At 36.5% G+C, this 21,630-nt stretch overlaps 4 protein-coding genes across 5 annotated transcripts; 2 read left to right on the top strand and 2 right to left on the bottom strand.

The window, feature by feature from the left end:
• Positions 1-61: 61 nt before the first annotated feature.
• On the bottom strand, positions 62-7,633 carry Cul1 (cullin 1). 2 transcript variants are annotated; one of them, XR_016376875.1, is made up of 14 exons: positions 7,245-7,633; positions 6,269-6,464; positions 6,028-6,193; positions 4,681-4,848; positions 4,468-4,609; positions 3,538-4,210; positions 3,429-3,477; positions 3,224-3,355; positions 3,022-3,142; positions 2,861-2,937; positions 2,287-2,787; positions 2,068-2,181; positions 1,143-1,323; positions 62-1,072 (listed from the first exon to the last, which is right to left on the bottom strand). XR_016376875.1 is itself a non-coding variant. In XM_089859807.1 (13 exons), exons 2-13 carry the CDS (start codon positions 6,436-6,438, stop codon positions 1,243-1,245), a joined length of 2,394 nt encoding a protein of 797 aa, XP_089715933.1. In that variant the 5' UTR covers positions 6,439-6,464; positions 7,245-7,633; the 3' UTR covers positions 62-1,242. The 2 variants fall into 2 exon arrangements, 1 of the variants encoding a protein (XP_089715933.1); XM_089859807.1 differs by having other exon boundaries at positions 62-1,323.
• A 553-nt stretch (positions 7,634-8,186) lies between these two features.
• On the top strand, positions 8,187-9,859 carry LOC149610060 (uncharacterized). Its single transcript, XM_089859963.1, has 3 exons — positions 8,187-8,533; positions 8,614-8,648; positions 8,719-9,859. The coding sequence occupies exons 1-3, from the start codon at positions 8,446-8,448 to the stop codon at positions 9,016-9,018; spliced, it is 423 nt and encodes a 140-aa protein (XP_089716089.1). The 5' UTR covers positions 8,187-8,445; the 3' UTR covers positions 9,019-9,859.
• Positions 9,058-11,616, bottom strand: LOC149610059 (D-ribitol-5-phosphate cytidylyltransferase-like). The gene is made up of 9 exons (XM_089859962.1): positions 10,725-11,616; positions 10,493-10,665; positions 10,334-10,431; positions 10,121-10,270; positions 9,897-10,001; positions 9,770-9,815; positions 9,615-9,700; positions 9,294-9,530; positions 9,058-9,219 (listed from the first exon to the last, which is right to left on the bottom strand). The coding sequence occupies exons 1-9, from the start codon at positions 10,859-10,861 to the stop codon at positions 9,109-9,111; spliced, it is 1,143 nt and encodes a 380-aa protein (XP_089716088.1). The 5' UTR covers positions 10,862-11,616; the 3' UTR covers positions 9,058-9,108.
• A 351-nt stretch (positions 11,617-11,967) lies between these two features.
• Positions 11,968-17,687, top strand: LOC149610058 (uncharacterized). Its single transcript, XM_089859961.1, has 8 exons — positions 11,968-12,651; positions 13,347-15,959; positions 16,117-16,238; positions 16,304-16,359; positions 16,427-16,462; positions 16,549-16,826; positions 17,156-17,310; positions 17,379-17,687. The coding sequence occupies exons 1-8, from the start codon at positions 12,558-12,560 to the stop codon at positions 17,544-17,546; spliced, it is 3,522 nt and encodes a 1,173-aa protein (XP_089716087.1). The 5' UTR covers positions 11,968-12,557; the 3' UTR covers positions 17,547-17,687.
• The last annotated feature ends 3,943 nt before the right edge of the window (positions 17,688-21,630 follow it).

Below are 21,630 nucleotides of genomic sequence, written 5' to 3'. Positions count from 1 at the left end.
CTCTGATTATGACAGGCTGGAAATTTTGAAAAGACTGTTAAATAAAATTAAGAAACCATGATTTGGATACAAATATTTTTCATTACATTGTTATGATACATGTGTGCCACTTTTAAGAGTGGTCAAACGTTCATACTGGCTATCAGAAATTAAAAAAAAAAAAAAAAAAAATCACAAATACAAACACTAATTAAATTAACACAATTTCATTAGTTAAATGTTATATAATATATGCCAGGAAGTCATCCTACCTTTGTTTTCCTTTTACGTTATATTACACAAAACTCCTACTGTATAAGAAACATTTTTTTCAAAAATTACACATTTCTGATAGCAAGTACATATTAAAAAAAGGAAAAAAGTTTTTTTTTCAAAAAACCCAAAATACAGATCGAGTTAACTGTACAAGATGTTGAATGACAATAACTTGGTTTCGTCTTTAATTTACTTTTTTTTTAAACCTTCTTCCGATGATGAAGTTTTAATTTAATTTAACCACCTCAGAATTTATTTTATAATTAAAAACCTTTACTATATTTAGTCCGCTGTAGCACAGCCCACTCGATCACGCGCGTCACGACGCAAGCTGCTCGCGCTATAGCGTGATCGAGTGGGCTATGGCTGTAGTTATCTAATGCAAAACAAAAACTATAAATTTCCATCACAATGATGAAAAATTTCTCCCGTTAAAAGTAATTTTTTATTTTTTTTTCAAAAAAAATGTTTATTTTAATTAAAGAGAAAACAATTGTTGGAAAAAACAAAAAACTATACAATATTATTAAATAAATCCAATTTCCAGCTACGTTATAATTATATTTAGTTAGGGTTTTACTCAATTTCATTTTCATTTTATGTATATATTTTTATTTTAATAACAGCGAGAGTAAATTTTAGAAACCCGCTTTTAGTTCAACTCGGCGCGCGTAAAATTAAAGTAATTCATTTCAGTTTCATTTTTGTATAGAATATTATTAAATACTTAGCAATTAAAAGAAAAATGGTTCAGTTTTGCCTAGAAACCCCCCCCCCCTCCCTCTTCCCTCCCAATTCTGTTGACGTACTATTTTTTTTTTTTTTTTGCCTGGATGAAGAAAAATACAAAAAAAAAAAAAAAAAAAAATATTATTTTCATATTTTTTAATTTTAACTACCGGTAATTTTCATTTAAAGAGTGTATTTTTTTCCTTCCCAGGTATTTGTTTGTTTTAATTATTTTTTTTTTTAAGAAATAGGCGGTCATCACGCCAAATAGCTGTAAGTGTCTTTTTCACCATCAGTTCTCTCCAGATATTCTTTCTCTATTAGAATATCGATGCATTTCTAAAAAAAAAAAAAGAAATACAAAATTGAATCGTTAAATATTTAACTGCGCGAGTCCGAGTCCCGGACTCGGAACGGAACTTGTTTTCCAAGAAATTTGCGGGTACGCGCGAGTCCTTGGCAAATCTAATAACACTAATGGACGAGTCCAGGGTTCGTACAAAATTTTCGAAATTAAATTCCCTGACTTTTCCAGGTTTTCCCTGACAAAATTCCACAAATTTCCCTGACCATTTGCAATAATGTACATGGCGAACACATACGAAAACCAATCTAAATTCACTTGAATCATTTTTGCACGAGTTTTGTTATAAAAATAAGCCAATGATTGTGTTTAAATGTAACTCTATCAAAGTAATAACTGGAGCAAGCTCCGCGAATTTGGGGCTCTGGTCAAATCTCAGACAACACATTTTCTGGTCACCCTTGTAGGCTTTAAATTTCCCTCCAATATACTTTTCCCTGACTTTTAAGGTCCATTTTCAATTTCCCTGACATTTTAGGCCCATTTTCAATTTCCCTGACATTTTAGGCCCATTTTCAATTTCCCTGACATTTCCCTGACATTTTAGGCCCATTTTCAATTTCCCTGACATTTTAGGCCCATTTTCAATTTCCCTGACTTTTCCAGGTTTTCCAGGTCGTGTACGAACCCTGGAGTCCCTTTTATACCTAGTCTAACTTTAGTGGGGCAAATGCATTTCTCCTTATAATAATAATAATAATAATAATAATAATAATTACTTTTATAACAGGCACGCGTGGTTTGAACCTAGATGACAATTGATTGAGAACTTCAGCCAAAAGTTGTTGATGCTTCAAAACCTTTCTCATCTTCATTATGCGTACTATAGCCGCCTATATATAACGGAAGAAACACTTTTACTATATTAAACTTTTATGTTTAAAATTAAACGCGCGAATTTTTAACTTTAACTTTTAGTCGTTTTTTTTTTTACAAACCTGAATAAGAAGTTTTCGATCTTCCTCAATATGTTTGTGGGTTGTCTCTTGTTCCACTTTCATTTCGGTTTTCATGGGAACGTTGATGTTGACTCGTAGTTTCTTATTTTTGTAGCCAAAATAAAGCGAAACTGAAGTTGAAGCTGAGAGATCTCCTTCACCATCTTCATCATCGCAAATGGCGGATGAAGCGGCGGCAGCCGGGGCTCCGGAAGGTGTCGACGCGTTCAGGAGTTTAGACTTCAAGAGGATCTGAATTACTTGAACTAAAAAGTCCATCTTTATCTGCGTGCTTTCTTGCAATTGCGAAAGGGTAAATGAATCGGCAGTGTTGAATTGCAACAAGACGGCCATTTGAAAAGTTGACGCTTGAAGTGTGTAGCGATTCTTGAAGCAATTTGTCACCAATTCGCCTTTTGACATATTGTAAAGCCAGTGTAATTTACGACCACTGTGCTGGCTGCTATAGAATGTAGTGAATCTTTGAACACTACGCTCCAACTATTACGTAAAAAAACCAAAATAAAACATTAACGAATTTAAAATATTTTGTCGTTCAACCTCTGGAACAAACCTCTTGGGGCAAAGCAAAGGTGAAAGATTGTTGAAATGGCCAAGATCCCGAACTTAAAACTTGAATGCTAAAATCAACTAAACAAAAAACAATATATGGCAACATTATACATTCCCAAGTTTTCCTTAATTTTAAATTTTCGAATAAAAAGAGTTTCTTACGATCTAATGGCTCATTTGAGTTGGAGAGATGCCTCCTGAACTGTTCATTTAAGTCTTTGCTGACTCCAATATCTTGAAACATTCTTTGAAGTTTGGACGTATATTCAAACCCACAAGCTTGCTGCATTTTAAAAAGTCATTATAAAAATCTGTACACTATAAAACATTTTATTGAAGAAAAGAAAAGAAAAAATTGTAATACCTTGAGTTTCGATATCATACTGGCTTCTGCATCATCACTAGCAGACATGTGTTGAACTAATCGTTTTGCCAGCATCTTACTGTAGAATTTCTGGAAGACGTCCTTGTCTTCAATATACTTGAAAACAATCATCTAATGGAAATTAGAATGACAGTTAGCAAAATCGCCGCGGCAACTTCAATGGAGGAATGGGTTGGTAACTGACCACTTGATTTAGTGTGTCTTCAAGCTCCGACTCTTCCGGATTTTTGGAACTGAAACAATAAAAAGATTAAAAACATTCGCTTAAGAAAGACATTTGACAAGTTTCTAACCTTTTCTTTAATAACAAATCACAGTATTTCGCCAACAATTCGGGGGATTTACTGGAAGAGTTGGCCATCTTAGTGACGGAATTATTATTGATGAATTTTCCGCACGCCTTGTCAAGGGCAGCCACGAAGCCCGCTTCGTTACTGAACGCGGTCATAACCAAGGCATTATACTTGCGATGCACATCCAAGATGGTATTCACGTATAGTTTGGGTTCATTAATGGCCGATTCTCCGCACTTAACAATGGCGGATAGTCCTTGGCTATGAATGTGCGTTTCGAGCAGGTTACGTAACTCTCCCAATCCATCGGGAATTCGAGAAACTAGTTGAAACATTCGACCTAAGTCTTCGTTCTTATCGTCATTCAGAAGGTTTTGAAATTCCGCGTGAAATATTTCCAAATGCTTCTCGATCAAAACTTTTTCGCAAGTTTTCGCTAACGCGTCTAAGGTAGTTTCGTGCAGATAGAGTTGAACGCGACGTTGCTCTTCTAAGAGTCTTTGTTCGCCTTTCTTCATATACTCTGTCACGGGATTTTGTCGTAGAAATTCCGTGCTTTCACGCGTATAAAAACGTTCGGTGTCTTCTAAGAACGTGTTTTCAAAAGCTTCTTTGTACAACGAGAGATTCTGACCCTTCGCGACTGGGTCATCTTCGTTTAAACCCAGCTCCACTGTTCATTGCCAAAGAATGAACCAATATTCAAATATAACAGACAAAAGATGGTTTAGTTAAATAAATTAACACCCATTTCTTCATTTGCCTTAACTATCAAAAGCCTGATGTGGTAAGGAACAAGTCTAATACAATACGCGTCACTAACAGAACTAACCGAAAATTGCAGACCGCAATATGTATAAGATATATTAATAGTTTGATCACCAGATAGACAACATTCCTATTTCTATCAGAATTAAAAAACAAACGTACCGTAACAATTCATGACTCCAGAAACCAGCCTCGTATTGATAGTTTCTCCATTACGTTCCTTTTCAATGAGTTTCAGAACTGCATTTGTCACTTGCTTGTGCAAAGGTTTGAATAAGTTATCCCTCCAAGAAACCAGAGCCAACTAAACGCGAAAAGGGAAAAGAGAGTCACTAATCCTAATCCACATGATAGAATTAGGATTATAGTTCATACTTGATATATTTCGTAGATTCCTTTTTTCCCTTCATCGCACTCTCTTTTTACCCAATGCCGATTTAAATATGAACATATTCCGTTCAATACTTTACTAGAAAACTGATACTCCTCCCACTGTTTTGTATAGAACCTTAAAACCTCCTCATCCATCAGATCAACACCATCCTGAAGCAATAAACTCATTTAGAAAATGTAATTGTAAACTGGATGATTCAGATTTTCATTTGGTAAAAATAACCAGGGAATTGGAATTTAGTTTAAACCTAATTATACTAAAATACTAATGAGCGACCTATTAAAATGTTCAGAACACATTGAAATTTAGTTACCGAACCATTTCAAATGTTCAGAACACATTGAAATTTAGTTACTGAACCATTTCAAATGTTCAGAACACATTGAAATTTAGTACGCGAACAATTTCAAATGTTCAGAACACATTGAAATTTAGTACGCGAACAATTTCAAATGTTCAGAACACATTGAAATTTAGTACGCGAACAATTTCAAATGTTCAGAACACATTGAAATTTAGTACGCGAACAATTTCAAATGTTCAGAACACACTAAATTTTAGTAACCGAACCATTTCAAATGTTCAGAACACACTAAATTTTAGTTACCGAACAATTTCAAATGTTCAGAACACATTGAAATTTATTTACCGAAGCAATTCAAATGTTCAGAACACATTGAAATTTATTTACCGAAGCAATTCAAATGTTCAGAACACATTGAAATTTATTTACCGAAGCAATTCAAATGTTCGGAACACATTGAAATTTTGTTACAGAACCATTTCAAATGTTCAGAACACATTGAAATTTTGTTACTGAACTATTTCAAAGGTTCGGAACACATTGAAATTTTGTTACTGAACTATTTCAAAGGTTCGGAACACATTGAAATTTTGTTACTGAACTATTTCAAAGGTTCGGAACACATTGAAATTTTGTTACCGAACCATTTCAAATGTTCGGAACACATTGAAATTTTGTTACCGAACCATTTCAAATGTTCAGAACACATTGAAATTTTGTTACCGAACCATTTCAAATGTTCAGAACACATTGAAATTTTGTTACTGAACTATTTCAAAGGTTCAGAACACATTGAAATTTAGTTACCGAACCTTTTCAAATGTTCAGAACACATGGAAATTTTAGTTACCGAACAATTTCAGACGTTCAGAAAACATTGAAATTTATTTACCGAACTATTTCAAAGGTTCACAAAACCCTGATATAAAGTTAAAGCTAAGAAAAAGAGGGGAATTTTCTCTAGTCACATTTCTGCCTCTAATTGTAAATCTGTTTTCCTAGCGACTTCTTCAAACTAACATACCTTTTGTAGTCCCACTAAGTATGTTTTAAGAAATTCTTTCAACCTTTTGTACAATTCAAAACCAACAAACTGAGCACCACCCGGTGGATGCCCCTTTTTGGATTTGGTTGAGGTTGATGAGCGGGAGCCAGTTTGATGAACACTGGTACAATAATCATACACGTGTCTATAATAATTTTGGGAGTTTTTACGCCATATGTAAGAATGAAATAATAAATGAAATAGCAAATAAACCCCGTACGTATAGAGTTCCATGTATCTCGTACGATACATATTCTGGCTCTTGTAAGTGTAAACTTGTTCAATTCCCTCTTTTAGGTCTCCCCATATCTGGTCTAAGTCAATCTGTTTCAGACCATGAGTGTTTTGTGTCCTAGATGACTGGGAGCTTGAACTCGAAGAACCAGACATTTTGTATCAGTGGGTTTTAATCCTGCCTAAATTACAAAAACAACCCCACTGACATTTTTAATCAAACCCGAGTTAGAAATTGTCCGTTTGACAGCCACTATTTCTTCGCATAACACTGAACTCATTTGTTCTCAAGCCTTTAACATATGTAAACTAAGTGCTTCGTAAAAACTGCCTGATAAGCCTATTTTCAGTTCTGATTATCTACATAGAAATTTCCTTAGAACAAGCTTGACAGAAAAAGTGGTTTGGTGTTTTCTTCTAAGCTCAAACCATTCTTGATCAACGCAAGTTTGTGTTAAGAGAACCGTATCAATTCTGACCCAGTTTTGCACCAGTAATTTTTACCTTTTTCCTTCTAATTCAAAATAGAACTATACATAGCCAAAGTCTTTGACAAATTAAATCTTTATGATCACAAAATCACTAAAAACCCTTTTAAAACTATCCAAGGTTCAATACACTTAAGAATTTTTCATTAACATTGTAAACACGATCCTATCATACAACAACTTGATATGTTTTTCATCTATAATTCAAAAGTTGCGGTGCAGTATAACTCTCAAATAATGGAAACATAGATTGAATAGTTCAAATGCAAAAAAATTAATCTCATATAATGCAAAACCTCGAGAAGAAACCCGATTTCAACTATTTTTTCTGATATAAAACGAGTTTTTCAGTAATATAATATGGCGATGGCGCCTTTTGTGTATGTGAAAAGTAAATCGAATCGAGGAGAAGCCAAGGCCTAATGAATTTTGAAATACACATAAAGAAAACCATCGCATTTTGTTCTTCCTTACCTCAAAAGCTTCGGAATATCGCTGATGGCGAAGATTTTTCCTTTACTAGCAACTCTCCTTCATAATTATACAAGTTAATCTTGAAATTTAACGAAAATTAAACTAATTTAAACCTAATTTAGTTCAGTCTCATCACTTTTTTGGTCGCAAAAATCGAACTTCTAAAGTTCTCAGTTCGCAAAACCCTCTTGTCGTCGAGCGCTGCTGCCTGGTGGTGGAACGACCCTTTCCGTAGATTCTTACATGGATTTTTAGCCTTGACGTCACAATTTAAGTAACTTTGACAATGCCATCTATAACTTAGCCTTCATATACTATATGTAAAGGTTTTACACTTTTTCTTTTACAAATATTTCTTATAATAGAATAGCTTTGAAAACACTATAACGATACTTATAAATTGGGTCCCATAATTGGCATTTAATTTAACAAGTGTCATTAACTCGCCCCAAGTAAGTGAGCGTAAAGGCTAGGGCATCCACGAGAGCTAGATCGAGTAGGCTATGTTCTGCATCTTCCGCTTGAATCAGGGTGAGAAATAAGGCGGTGGCACTGGGCAAATGACCAGTTTAAAAATTGCTTTGACCAGTTTATTTATTAAATGCCTGGGGGTCCAGTGGTCACCGTGACCACTTTTTAAATTCCCCTTCTTTAGTAAAAAATAAATCCCCAGTAGTGGGTTTTAGAAATTAATCCATTTCAGTGCAGCTCATACAGTATGTAGAAATATTAAGTGGTCATTGACCAGTTTTTTAATTCAAACCCTTGGGCTCTACTGGTCAGATGACCAGTTTAAAAAATTTCCTTATTTCTCACCCTGTGTCAGATGACGTATTCGGATGAATGGATGAATGACGTAAAACCAAGGATGATATATACAACGTACCCTTCATTCACATACATGGTTTTGACGTTTAGTTCTTGAAAATATAGCAAAAACCGCGCTGTACAGAGAGGCACAATTATTTCATAGCCAGGTGGAAATTGCGTTCATCATCCATTGTATGACGATAAATTTTGCAATACTTTCCTAGAGCAAAGTACACGCGAGAGGCGATTGGCGAAAGCGGGGAAAGAGAAAAATCCAAGGGTAAACGGGAAAACTGTACTGTTCCATAAAAATAGATAACATTCTGTATAAGTCACGCGTAACAAATAGTTGTTTGCTGTGGCCTTATAAAGGTAAAAATTAAGCTTAAAGATGGATCCCAACAGAAAACCTTCAGCCCCGCCACCAAATTACCCATCAGCTTATCCTCAAGCTCAGTATCCAGGGTACCCACCAGGAGGTAAATTAAAATTATACTTAAATGAAAATTTTCGATATCATTATTAATTTTTTAAATTAATTTAATTTAATTTAATTAAGGTATGCCCGCGGGACCTCCACCCCCTTATTCAGCGGTATGATAAACAATATGATAAGATTAATTAGTGATTAATAAAACCATAACCAATTCTTAATTTATAAAAGATGCCTTATGGAGCCGCGGCTGCCCCTCCGTATAATATCCCCCCAACTGGTGGACCACCACCCCAATACGGAGGATACATGCCCCAGCAAGTTCCTCAAGGCACTGTACATATGCCAACTGCCTTTGATGCTGGCGCTCGCTTTGATAAGAATGCCAGACCCAATATTCCACCCCCACCACCAGGGGTCATGCCAAATCCCGCTCAGATTGCTATGATGCAAGGTCAAAATGTGGTAGCTGGTCAAAAAGAGTCCACCTTTATGAGCGGTACTGGCGGAGGAGGTTATACTTTTTGGTAATGATGGTAGTAAAATTAAGATTTGAGGTCAAAGGTCAAATATATTTGGTATTTTGTTTTATTAATTAAAAATTAAAAAGTAATTACAATATTATAAATAAAAAAGTTGGCCAGTTAAATTGTTCCTAAGTAATGATAAAATCAGATCGACTAATTCAGTTTCTTCTTGTTCTTGTTCTTGTTCTTGTTCCTCAGCTTTGTTCTATGTAAAGATTAAATATTTTTTTTTTTAATTTAAATTATGATTAATTTAATAATTAAAGTTAAAATTCCTACATTTAAAACACAAATAAAATTAATAAGGGCTGGAGAATTTTTTACGGCACACTTTTTAACTTTCAGCTTTAATTGCCTTAAGTTTAATCTTTGGTTTGGGTTTTGGTCATGGATGATATGAATTTGTCGTTCGTTTTTTAACCCATTCATAAAATTATCCAGGACATTTTCCAAAGAGTCGTCATCTTTATAAAATTTGATACAATTGACGCACGTAATTTCTTGCACAAATGTTATCTAGAATGTTTTACGTAATTTTTAAATCAGAAGCTAAGAAGAAAATAATTTTAATTTAATTTAATTTAATTCCAATAACTTTACCTCTTTAAAATACATTGGTATTATATTTTGTAATAATTTTATTACATTTTTATTTTTGCAATCTATTACTTGTACAATTTCTTGTTCTTAAATTTGAAATAAATAAAAAACACATTTGTAATTTAAAAAATTAAAATTTAATTTTCTCTTTTAACCTGCTAAGATCCCTTCTAAAGCGTACAAATCTTTTTTGTAAGTCACCTTTAATAAAAGTGAAAACAATTTAAAATTAATTTAATTAATAATGACTAATTATTTTTTAATGTTTTTAAAATATCTCGCCTTCCATAATTCTGGAGATCCTTCAATTAATTTAGCTCGTACATTTGCATATTTTAATACTAATTGGAGACATTCTGTTCCAAATTCTAAATCATCCTCGGAACACTTATTAACCACACATAAAAAATTTAATTTATATTCTCTTATTATTCTCTGAAGGGATTAGACACTGATTTTATAAATGTCCATCCCCTCTACTTAAAATCAAATAGAAAAATTCTTACTTTATCATACACTTCACTAATTAATTCAAATTTAAAAGCTTGAGGCATTTCACTATTGAAATATATTGATCTTTCTAAGGATTTGGTTAAAAAGTCATCTTTGTCTTTGGAGATTACTGTGGACACTAGAGGCCGCGTTACCCCAGCTGACTGGATGATAATTGATGACATTTATAGCATACTTAACTCACATAATTGTGGATAATTACCTACCCCATAGGTATATGCTGAAGATATTATTTTAATTAAAATGTCTAAGGGAACAATTGGTCTGACAGCATCATGTATTACTATAACTTCTGAGGTAGCGCCTTTTGGGTAAATTTTTTTTACTATAATCGAGGGTGGTAAACGGGTAAGTGTTTCAATTACCATCAGACTTGAGTGTTTCAATGGCAATTTTGATGGACCTATGACGCGTTTTACCCCCCTCAGTTACAATAATTTTGGGGCTGTTTCTCTGCATACTCTGCTTTAATATTTCGCGAACAGAAGCTACACTATTAATTGGGGATGTAACAATAACCTTTTCGACCAAAGAATATCTAAAAATTTAAATTGACTGAAATGATCACGTTTAATTTTAGCGCCATTATGTTCTTACCTTAGAAAAGCATCTACAGTGTGACATATCAAAGGCTTACCACGTACTATAGCAAATTGTTTGGGTTCCGATATAGCCATTCTTTCACCGACACCAGAAGCTGGCAAAATTATACAAACTCTTTGACTATCATTCATTTTGTAATAATATTTGCCTTGTAATAATTAAATCCAATCATTCAATGTGACAATATCCACGTGGGAATTAAATTTTGAAATTTCTGAGAGCTTGCAGACGACGTTTTGAAAGTTGAAAGATTTCGAGGTTATGAATACGTTGATGAAGTAAACCGTCGAGGTTATAAATACGTTGATCAAGTAAAACGTCGATGTTATGAATACGTTAATCAAGTAAAACTTCGTGGTTATGAATACGATCTAGTAAAACCAGGGATGTTTGAGTGTCGATATATCAAACATCCCTGGTAAAACTTCGAGGTTTTGAATGGTTGATAGATGTTCACATGGCTTATTTGCCTTTGGGTCAACTAGCGAAAAATTTTAATAATTATTCGGAATGTTTATAAAATACAAAAATAGTGAATATTTTACTGGAAAACCATACATCTATTTGTTACTTTGAATGTGTCCGACACAACAAAAATTATCTCACCCCTATCAAAACAACACTATTCTTGAATATTCACCAGAAAGGGTGGTTTAGCTATACGAGGACAATACTTTTAAGTTGGTATTATAATGATACTAAAATCTTGTGATATCCGAGGGGCTCTTCACCATCACATTTTTTCTAAGGATTGTGCGTAATTATTATAGGACTTTGAAGGATAAGAGTGAATGGCCCCTTGGTGGTTTGATGAATAGAGTTACTTATTTCCAATATATGGTAAAAATAATCCTCTATCTTTTACTTTAGTGATACCAACCCCCCCCCCCCTTCCTGCGCCAATAGTATTTTCTATTTCAAAGTTAAAGATAGAAAGAAAGAAGTTGGTCCATATCAAATAAAGGTTTTAGATGAAAATGATTAGCCAAATATAATAACTATAAAGGGAAGATTAAGGTGTGTACAAAGTAATCGATTCAAAGATCAAAGTTGTCTAACGCTGGAGGAATCCCGATACCCTCATTACATCCTTTCCGGAGATTCTATAATGATGGTCATAAATCTCCAAAACTGATAAACAATATATAGCAAATGAAAAAAATAAAGAAACTATAGAGGTAGTGAAGGAAGGCACCTATAGCGCGAGTGGGTCTCCTCTCCAAAACAACCGGTCGTCCCTGACCTTGCCAGTTTGGAAGTCGTTCCGTGTCGTTGACCTTTACCTCTAATATTAAAGCTTTCCGCTAGCGTACTGGTATTTTCTTAGTCGCTTGTTCTTCAACGTATTAAGAATTTTTTTGGGGGAAGTCTCTCACTGGCAGAACAGTTAAGGGAACGCCCACGGATTCACCCTTCCGCTTCCCAAAATCGCGCGCCTATGGAATGAGTGAAGCCGATTCCGTTCGAAATTTGGATGAGTATTTACAGGAAAGTTTCTCCCGGAAAATCATGGTGTCTTTCGCTCATTTCTCCGCTTAGATCCTGAAACAAATATATACTAGTAGATAAACAACCGTTGTAACAAATCAGATAGGAATTCTTAGCACGCTCGGTGGCGCAAAATAAACCCTGATAGGCGTTTCTAGGAAGAGAAGAATCGGATATCATAGTCTACCGGAGAGCCAAGGCAACTAACTGTCCTTTTATAAAAGTAGTTCTCTCGGAGGTCCCGGTATAAGAAAATATTCGTGTCATCATAAGTGATCGTACGGAAAGCTGCATATTGGCTACGTTTAGTTAGCAACGAATGATTTCTAATTACCAGAGATGATAACGAAGTGCCATATTATTCTAGCGGTCAGTTTGACCGTTTTGACATCCTTGGTTCATGGACAGGAAACGCCAAGTACAGAAGTATCCGGTAAACAATTTTTTAACATATTATTATTTATTATCAAAAGGAATTAACTTTAATTATAAAATGGCCATGCTTAGTAAAATAATGCCCATGGTAACCGAGAACATTTTACAAAATCCTGCTCATCCTAGCTAATAGTACCCTAACGGTGGCATATTGTGTTATTAGACGGAGATTCTATTGACAGTTATAGGTCTTAATGATTAGTACGACATTATCGGTGTTTCGATCCAATGGTTTCACACCTCACGAACCCGTCTGGAAGATTATCAGACTGATTTAATTTGCTGTTTTTACACTTTCTATGGGTTTAAGCGCTTCAATTAATTTAAATAATAGATATTACAAATTGAAATTTCTAATCAGTGACGGAAGCGAGTAATTTACGGGGTCATTGGCAGGTGATGGAGGTTTGCCGCTCCCTTGGCGCCTCGCTTTCTTTTCCCCAAATCATTATAGAAATCGTAGCAAAAAAAAAAGGCGCGAATTTTTCCTCCAAGAATTTCACCGTCTAATTGACCGAGTTCAAAACTATAATAAAACTTCCATTTTAAAAGGGAAAATACACTTTTAGAAATGGACAAAAATTGAACTTAAGGTTCATTACTTGTCTTTCATACTTTGCTTTTTAGGAATTTTGTTTACTTTCGCTATTTTCAATGCCAGTTTTTGGAAAATATAAACTGTCTTTTATTTAGGGACTCCTGATGGAACGTCGGATACTTCCGCATACCCTAAATGTCCGGGAGAATGCGTTCACGCTTTCACGGCATTCTTCTGCGAAAGGATATTGGAGCACGCGAAATGCGACGTCACTCACTACAGTTGTTGCGTTCCTAAAGATTTATCCTTCGGTACTTTAGTTGAAACATCCCCGCCTCTTTCGGACGATTCTGAAATATCAACGGAACCCAATTTAGTAGATGGGGATCAATACACGATGTCGCCACAAGATACTGGTAATTACGGCGACTCCTTAGCCAATGATGACATCGTGACAACAACAACTACCGCGTCACCCACAGTCATACCCCCTTACTACACCAGAGTAAAACCCAAACCGGAAGTACAACCCACGGCCGAATCGTACAGAAACAATACGAATGAAGTCCCACCACCACCGGTGGCTTCCTCAACAGAAAACGAGCTTCCTGTACAAAGTCCAACAGTTTACGTCGTTAACCAGCAGCAACATCCTTGCAAGGGTTTGTGCGTAGAAAATCAGTACGCGAAATACTGCGCTAACGTGGTTAGAAACGCTGTTTGTGAACAGCCTGGAAGGACGTGCTGTCTTCCAGACAACACACCACCGCCTAATAACGCAACAAACGATCCCACCCCTAATCCAAGACCTCCATCTTTAATAACCAGCAACCCTAAACCCACTCCGTCTACTGACAGCTACCCGACGCCAATTATCAACCAACATGGAGGAGGAGAACGTCCTCTGAAAGTTCAACCAAGCCAGCCAGACCAATCAAACGAACAACAACCCCCAACTTCCCCGGAAAGCAATTGTCCCGGTACTTGTGTCAACTCCTTCTTCAGCTTACTTTGCGACAAAATTGATTACTCCGCCTCTTGTCAAGACGGAGGTTTCTGTTGCGTTAGTAATTCCAATGACGACGTAACTACCACAACCGAGGAAACAATCGGCCCGTGCCCTGGTACTTGCGTATTGACAGTTCTAAGTGGGTTCTGCAATAGACCATCGGAACTTATCGTAAAAACGACTAACTGTAACGCGGATACCATTTGTTGTTATTTACCGCCCGACAAAAATATACCCGAAGAGGAACCGTCTCAGGATGAGATTCCACAACCTTACCAACCACCAGACGACAGTTCTTTGAACTACCCGGAAGATAGACCGATTAGGAAACCAGCATATTTCAACACCAGACCCCAACACCAACCAAATCAAATACCACCTCGTCCAATCACGAGGCCTAACACAAATTATAACGTTCAGCCGTATCAGCCAAATCCTTCAGGCTCTTACGGATATCCAGACAGCCCTCAGCCAAATCCTTACGGTTACCCGGAAACCTTACCCAAACCTCAACAACCTAATCAAGGTGTACAAAGCGGAGGACAGTATTTGGGTCACGTACCGAACCAATACGACAGTCAGACGGGTCCCTATGGAAATCAAGGAAATCAGTATGGGAATCAAGGAAATCAGTACGGAAGTCAAGGAGGCCCATATGTCCAGCCCGGTGGTCATTATGTAAATCCAGATCAACCAAGTGGCCATTATCAAACTCAGGATCAAAAACCTGGAGATCAGTACCCTAATTCGGGAATCGTTTTCCCTGAAAGAATGGATGTTAGACCTTCCAACGCTGGACAAATGATTCCGAATAGAGTAGCCGCGGTAGGTCCAAATATAAACCAGGGCGCACCTGACGGTTCTTATAATCCTCAAGGTCCACAAGGTGGTATTTATAATGGACACGGACATGGTGGGTATAGCGAACAAGCAAGTTACCAGAATGGTAAAATTATACCCAGCAGAACGGATAACGGTGGTCAAAATGGTCAGCTAGTACCGATGAGTTCTCAGAATAACCCAAATACAGGCCCAAATAACGTGCCAGTACCTCAGATGAACCCCAATCAGGGACAAATAGGACCCCAAAACAATGGATATGGCATTGCAGTACCGCAGGACGGGCAAATGATTTCTATAACTCAACCGGGACAAAGGTACCAACCAAACGGCCAAGTATACCCCCACAGAGACCAAGCTGCTTCGGCGACGAACCAATTTTATCCACATCCTCAGAGGGGCGAACAATATAGTCCTAACCATAGACCACCATATTCACCAGTGAAACCTCAACCCAAACCACAGCCACATGGTGAATACCCACAACCTCAACCCCAGCCACAGCCACAGCCACATGGTGAATACCCTCGACCTCAACCCCAACCACAGCCACAGGGTGAATATCCACCACCTCAACCAGTAACCACAGCACCGGCAGTTGAGCCTGTTCAACCAGAAAAGCCTCCAATCGAAGCTGATACGGGATACGAGTACCCGCCTCTACCATCGTGTACAGGACATTGCGTTTCACCATTCTTCCGTTTCACTTGTTCCGGAAATAATGCCATTTATAATGGTCTCTCTTGCCCCAAAGCTGGAATGTTGTGTTGCGCTCCCATGAATGAGATACAAAAGTACGAAGACATCCTAAGACCCGGGGCCATAGCTGCCAATAAGAACTACACTTCGATTTCCGCTGTTAGCAGTACTTCAAATGTGACTACTACAACCACAACTACAACTACCACACCAAAACCTGGTATGCTTTCATTGGAAAGCGTTGTCTCGTGGGAAATCATTTTCTTTGGCAATAAAATAATAATTATAGTACATGCCTTGAAATTTATACTAATCAAATTTCACGAGACATCCGTTAACCTTTTAGAACATCGCTCTGACTCAACGTCTATTTCTAGTTCTTTCAGTCGTTAGAAAACCTCCGGGAAGATACGTTTGCGGAGTCAAAGGTACAAGCAGGGTTTCTAATGCCAGAGTCACAGGAGGTTCGGATTCATTACCAGGAGAATGGTGTTGGCAGGTGTGCCTTATATAATTTTAATTTGTTTTCCTTACAAACTTTTAACCTTTGATTTTGCCTTGAAGGTTGCCTTGATCAACTCGCAGAACCAGTACCTTTGCGGCGCAGCCTTAATAGCAAGGTTTTTAACCCTAATATATTTTTAACTAGAGTCTATATTGAAACTAAATTCTACATCTATTCCATAGCCAATGGGTTTTAACAGCAGCCCACTGCGTTACCACGTAAGTAAATGATTAAAAATAAAGTCGAAAGTTCAAGCAGTCAAAAAGGGCTATTACAGATAATAATTCAAATATTTTTTTCACAGTTTAGTTCGGAACGGGGAGTCGATATTCGCGAGAGTGGGCGATTACGATTTGAAGAGCAAAAAAGGTAGCCCAGACGCCCAAACCAGGAAAATTTCGACTACCTACATTCACCATAACCACAACAGTCAAACACTTGACAACGATATCGCGCTGCTTAAACTCCAAACTCCGGTTGAACTCTCCGAGAACGTTTGCCTCGTCTGCTTACCGGCTCGAGGAACTAAACACAAAGCGGGGAAAAGGTGTACCGTAACAGGATATGGATATCAAGGAGAAAGTAATTGTCCAATGATTCGTTTAGTGCAGTGATACTCCTCTCATTTGCGAACTGAAATTCAAAATCGTTATAGGCCTAGTTGATATAAACCATTTAACTAAAAATCTATTAATTTCGATTTTGCCATTCAATGAGAAGAGCACACTCGTCACTTGTATTTAAGTTACTAGAAGTTTAATGAGGCTCTCGAAGGAAAGCAACCAGAAATGGTTCCTTAATAGACGTGCTACATACTTCGCGAGCCTCATACAAGTTTGAAGTTACTATCTTAGGTTTTGGGAATTCAGAGTTATTTTACTAGCAATTATTTTTGTTTGTCAATACGCTAGCTGGACCAATTGCCCTTAAAATAAGAGAAGCTGAAATACCCATAGTGGAAGAGCAGGACTGCGCGGGACAAATCAACGCGGTGACTGAAAAACTATTTATTTTACCAGCAAGTAGTTTCTGCGCTGGAGGAGAAGCCGGAAGTGACGCTTGCCAAGTATGGTCAATTGATAGATCAAGGGATAAACCTTCAATAATTTACCCTTTTCTACCTTTTCTGCATAGGGTGACGGAGGAGGACCACTGGTTTGCAAAGTGGACAACTTTTTCGAATTGACTGGTCTGGTATCTTGGGGTTTCGGATGCGGAAGAGAATCGGTACCAGGGGTTTACGTCAAAGTTTCCGCCTTCATTGGATGGGTCAATCAAATCATCAGTGTTAATAGTTCTTAGCATTTGAATTTTTTTTCCAAAGCCTAAAAAGATAAAAAAGGGCGATATCCAATGTAAATATTTATTTTTACGTTTTCTTCACAACACATTTCTATAATTTAAATAAAATTCATCTCGAAATAAATCATAAACCATTTTTCAAATTGACTCTTTTCCTAATACGGTTTGACGAATGTTGAATCAAGTATCCACCTATTTAAAAAAAAATCCATGTCGTTTTTGTGTAATGTCAAATTTCTAATAATTAAAAACCATCTTTGAATTTTTTTAAAAACAATTAATTATTTTCAAGTAAGTATGCGTACAGAGAAATTCTTCGGGAAGGGGCTAGACCTATACTTAATTCTTTTTCAACTACACGTGGTTCACATTCCAATATGGTTCTAGAAATTAGCAATTCAGAAACAAAACACTATTATTTTCCAATATAACCTATTGCGGATGTTTGCAAAATTTGAAAACAAGCAACTGTTATAATCTGGGCGAAATTAAAGTATTAGAAATATTTAAAAATATTAATAATAATAATAATAAATGAGAAAGGATTAAGTGTGTAAGATGTTATTATCATAAAATCAAGAACAATTAAGACTAGAGTGGTAATAAGAAGTACAACATAAGTTAAATTAACAGCTACAAGTTCTTGATTAACATCGTGCCTGTATCTCCGATGACGACTCGAAACCAGAAGCACAACGAGTTCGGTGGCATTTCATCGAAAGTTAGTTGGGTATTACCATGAATCTATTTTATCAATAGATTCAAGGTATTACTTAACGTTTGATGGTATCCGGAACTCATATAGCTAATTGGAATCATTACGTAGCCGTTTTCTCAACGTATCCAGGCGGATTTTGTCTGAAGAGCTAGACCAATCATAATGTATGATGAATTTTATATCGCGAACAATCTATCTCGCTTAGGGACTCGCGTCGCTACCAACCAATGAAATAAAGGTTAGAAAAACGTTAGAATTATGAGATGAGACGTGACTTAGTATTCCAGCCCGGCCCACAAACCCCTTATAGATATTAACATCGTACATATGGGGAGGCACAATTATTATCTATAAGGGGAAACTATTTTCGTGGGGGTATATAGGTCAAAACATTTTCTCTCTCTCTCTTCTCTTTCTAATAAACAAATAGCTTTTACCGTCGCGAAATCATTATTCCCGGATCTACAAAAGGATTTCATTTTCGCTGGGGTTAAGAAAACAGTTTATGAATACTTTAATTAGTCGTGTACTAGAAAAACCACAAAAATAGCCATCTAAAAAATTGCTCCTTCTGTTATTATTTATAAAAGACGTAGTGTCAAAGAGTCATTGTTTCTTATCGTACGGTTTTATGAACACGTACTTTACGTATGTCTTTTATTTAGAGCTAGGAGAATCGTTCCGCCAGACGAGGTTCGCCCCGAATAGATTAATCCTGGAAGAAAAACATCCTAGACCTTTGCTATTGACATCCTTGACATTCAAATCGCCATGAAAAACCTTTTAGAAATTATAAGCAAATTAAGAGCGTACATCAACTGAAATTTTCCCTAAAGAAAAGCTTACGAACAAGTCTAGAAAGGTGTACGGGGTGAAAGGAAAAAGATGGACATTTTAATGATAATGACTAGAACGATTAAGAGCATAAGTTCCTATATAGTACCTAAACACGACGGTGTCGATTTGGATTAAAAGAGATGTACTTCATCTGTAGAGATTTGAATTATTTAAAAATTAAAACATTAATCGTGAATACATTTAGGAGCAGTACCAAGACGAAAGCGCAATTTTATCCAAACCTCCAAAATTATGCAAATTAAAGAAAATAAAACTCAAATTTCCCTCTCACGCGCTAACCTAAGAAGCAAAAGGGAAAAATCCTAATTCCGATTTCGGCACCCACAAATTTGTCCTTATTCCCAAAAAACCGAATATATCTTTTTGTACGTATTTCAAAAAGTAAATCCAGGTCGAGGGTTTTTCCAATAAGTAAGCTTCGCCTCGACCAAGTCCTAAATACATCAATTGTAAATTTGTAATTTACCGAAAAAATTCCCTAATACGTTTACTTTGTAATACATTATTTCGGAATTTGATGGGTCAAAACGTAATGAGTATAATACGTTATTGTTAAGGTTCATTTCACAAAGATGTCGGAAGCTACGTGTAACAGCTGGGATTTCCCGGACTGTTATTAGCGACTTGGGGATATACGATATCAGGAAGGCGAAGAAAGGTGTTACGACTACAAGGAAGTCTCAAGAATCAAACGAAAATGAAAGTTGATATTGTTGAATTAAAAATAATAGAGGAAAACTATCGACTTTCAACAGTCGAGAAATTTAACAAATAACAATATCAATGACAGCTAGTTGTTTCTATTTATGTCATAGTTTGATGTTTTCCATTTTCCTCGAGACATATCATAGTTTATATTATACGATATAATTTTTAGAATTTTAAAAATATGATTGTGAGGAGGGTCATTAGAATTCACTTGAGGGTTTGAACAAACATATCTCCTAGGTTTTAAGTACATCCAATGTTTCCGTGAATTTAACCTTTTTTCAATGGGGTCGTTATAAAGCTTTGCAATTAAGGGCGGATGCGCGGGAACACAACCAAGAATTGTGGAAGAAACCCGAGATCAATGCACATTACACAATTCTCATCATTTGTGAACTTGAGACATACAAGGTACATTGCTGTCTCTGCGCACTCTTATGATACAAAAAGACTACAACGCAGGCGCAAAATAGCGATATGGAAGGCAAAGTTTTACCCCCGCATCGTTCCCTCTTAATTACATCGAAATGGTCTATTCAAATGACATAACATTTTCTCGAAATAAATTAGGCCCATGCCTTGTAGTAACTTTTACTTATGCCAAGCGAGAGTTGTGTCAAAGTTCGTTGAAATTGGATTTATTGTTGGTGATCAGAATCAGGTTCTTGCATTAAGACAAGGCGGATTAAGAACTAAAGCCGGACCTTTTAGTTGAAAGTCTGACGAATAGAGTTTAAACATACGAGGTGGAAAATAATCGTTGGCGACGCGATTGAAAGAATTATAGAGGTTACGCGCGGGTGGAGAATGATATTGCCGTGTTTTCTTCGTTGTTTAAGAAACCGAAAGAGAGAAAAGAAAAGAGAAGTGGGTCAGCGAATAACCAAAATACGATTCGAAGGAGCCGACGTTCCCAATAGTGATTCCTCCTAAAAGATCGCTAGAAGAAAAAGTATGTCAGAAAAACTGTTTCTTTCTTAGAGAGCTAAAGCGAGTGGCTTCTCCCAAAATCTGGTCATAATATCGAAATAACTCGGTTAGGGAAAACCCTCCATCCACTGGGTCGTTGCCACTAGCGCACCATGCAACTTGGCAGAATCACTTTTTAATATAACGGTTTTTTCTTCGTATCTGTTAGACAATTCTTTCGAAACCCGTCCCCCTCTCCGGGCCATAAGTAAACTTCTTGTTGTTGGTACCAGCCCAGAGGAAGTGAGTCAAAGGTCCTGGTACATCTGGAAAGTACCGTTAGTTTGCAATCAACCGTCGTACGAGTCGAAGATAACCATGGATTATTTGTTGATTTTATTCTCTTGAGAACCGTGACACGGGATTAGCCGGTAAGAAACAATTTTTCGTTTTAATTAATTTCGTGTAGTGTTTACAAGTACTCCATCAATGATTTCAAATGTTCATAAAGTGGGCCCAAAACTCGGTTGATTTTTAAAATTTTTGTCGCAGTTTATAAACGTATTTAATGCATTTTAAAATATTCCTCGGCTTTACGTTTAACAATATGTAATTCTGCTTAGTTACGTATGCAAATATTTAGAGAAAACGTCTGATTTTGTGAATAACGCAAAAACCGGACAAAATAGAAGCGACACAGGGAATCTTTATCTTCCCACCTCCAGTAGGCTGGAACTCTAGTAATCAAAGTCGAAAGGCTGATACCATATGGTGACGTCAACAAAGGGATGTTATATAAACTATCACGGTGGCCCCACAAGTATTCCCTTATCGCTTCTATGTTTTAAAACTAAAACCAAGTGAAAGAGTTAATTGTTTGAACCTTGATAC

The sequence above is a fragment of the Phalangium opilio genome, unplaced genomic scaffold (genome assembly GCF_054372755.1).
Source record: "Phalangium opilio isolate 3A_F unplaced genomic scaffold, DU_Popi_V2 ptg000344l_1, whole genome shotgun sequence".
Classification (NCBI taxonomy): domain Eukaryota; kingdom Metazoa; phylum Arthropoda; class Arachnida; order Opiliones; family Phalangiidae; genus Phalangium; species Phalangium opilio.
Note: the sequence above shows the minus strand (reverse complement) of the source record. Positions and strands in the feature narration are given on the sequence as shown.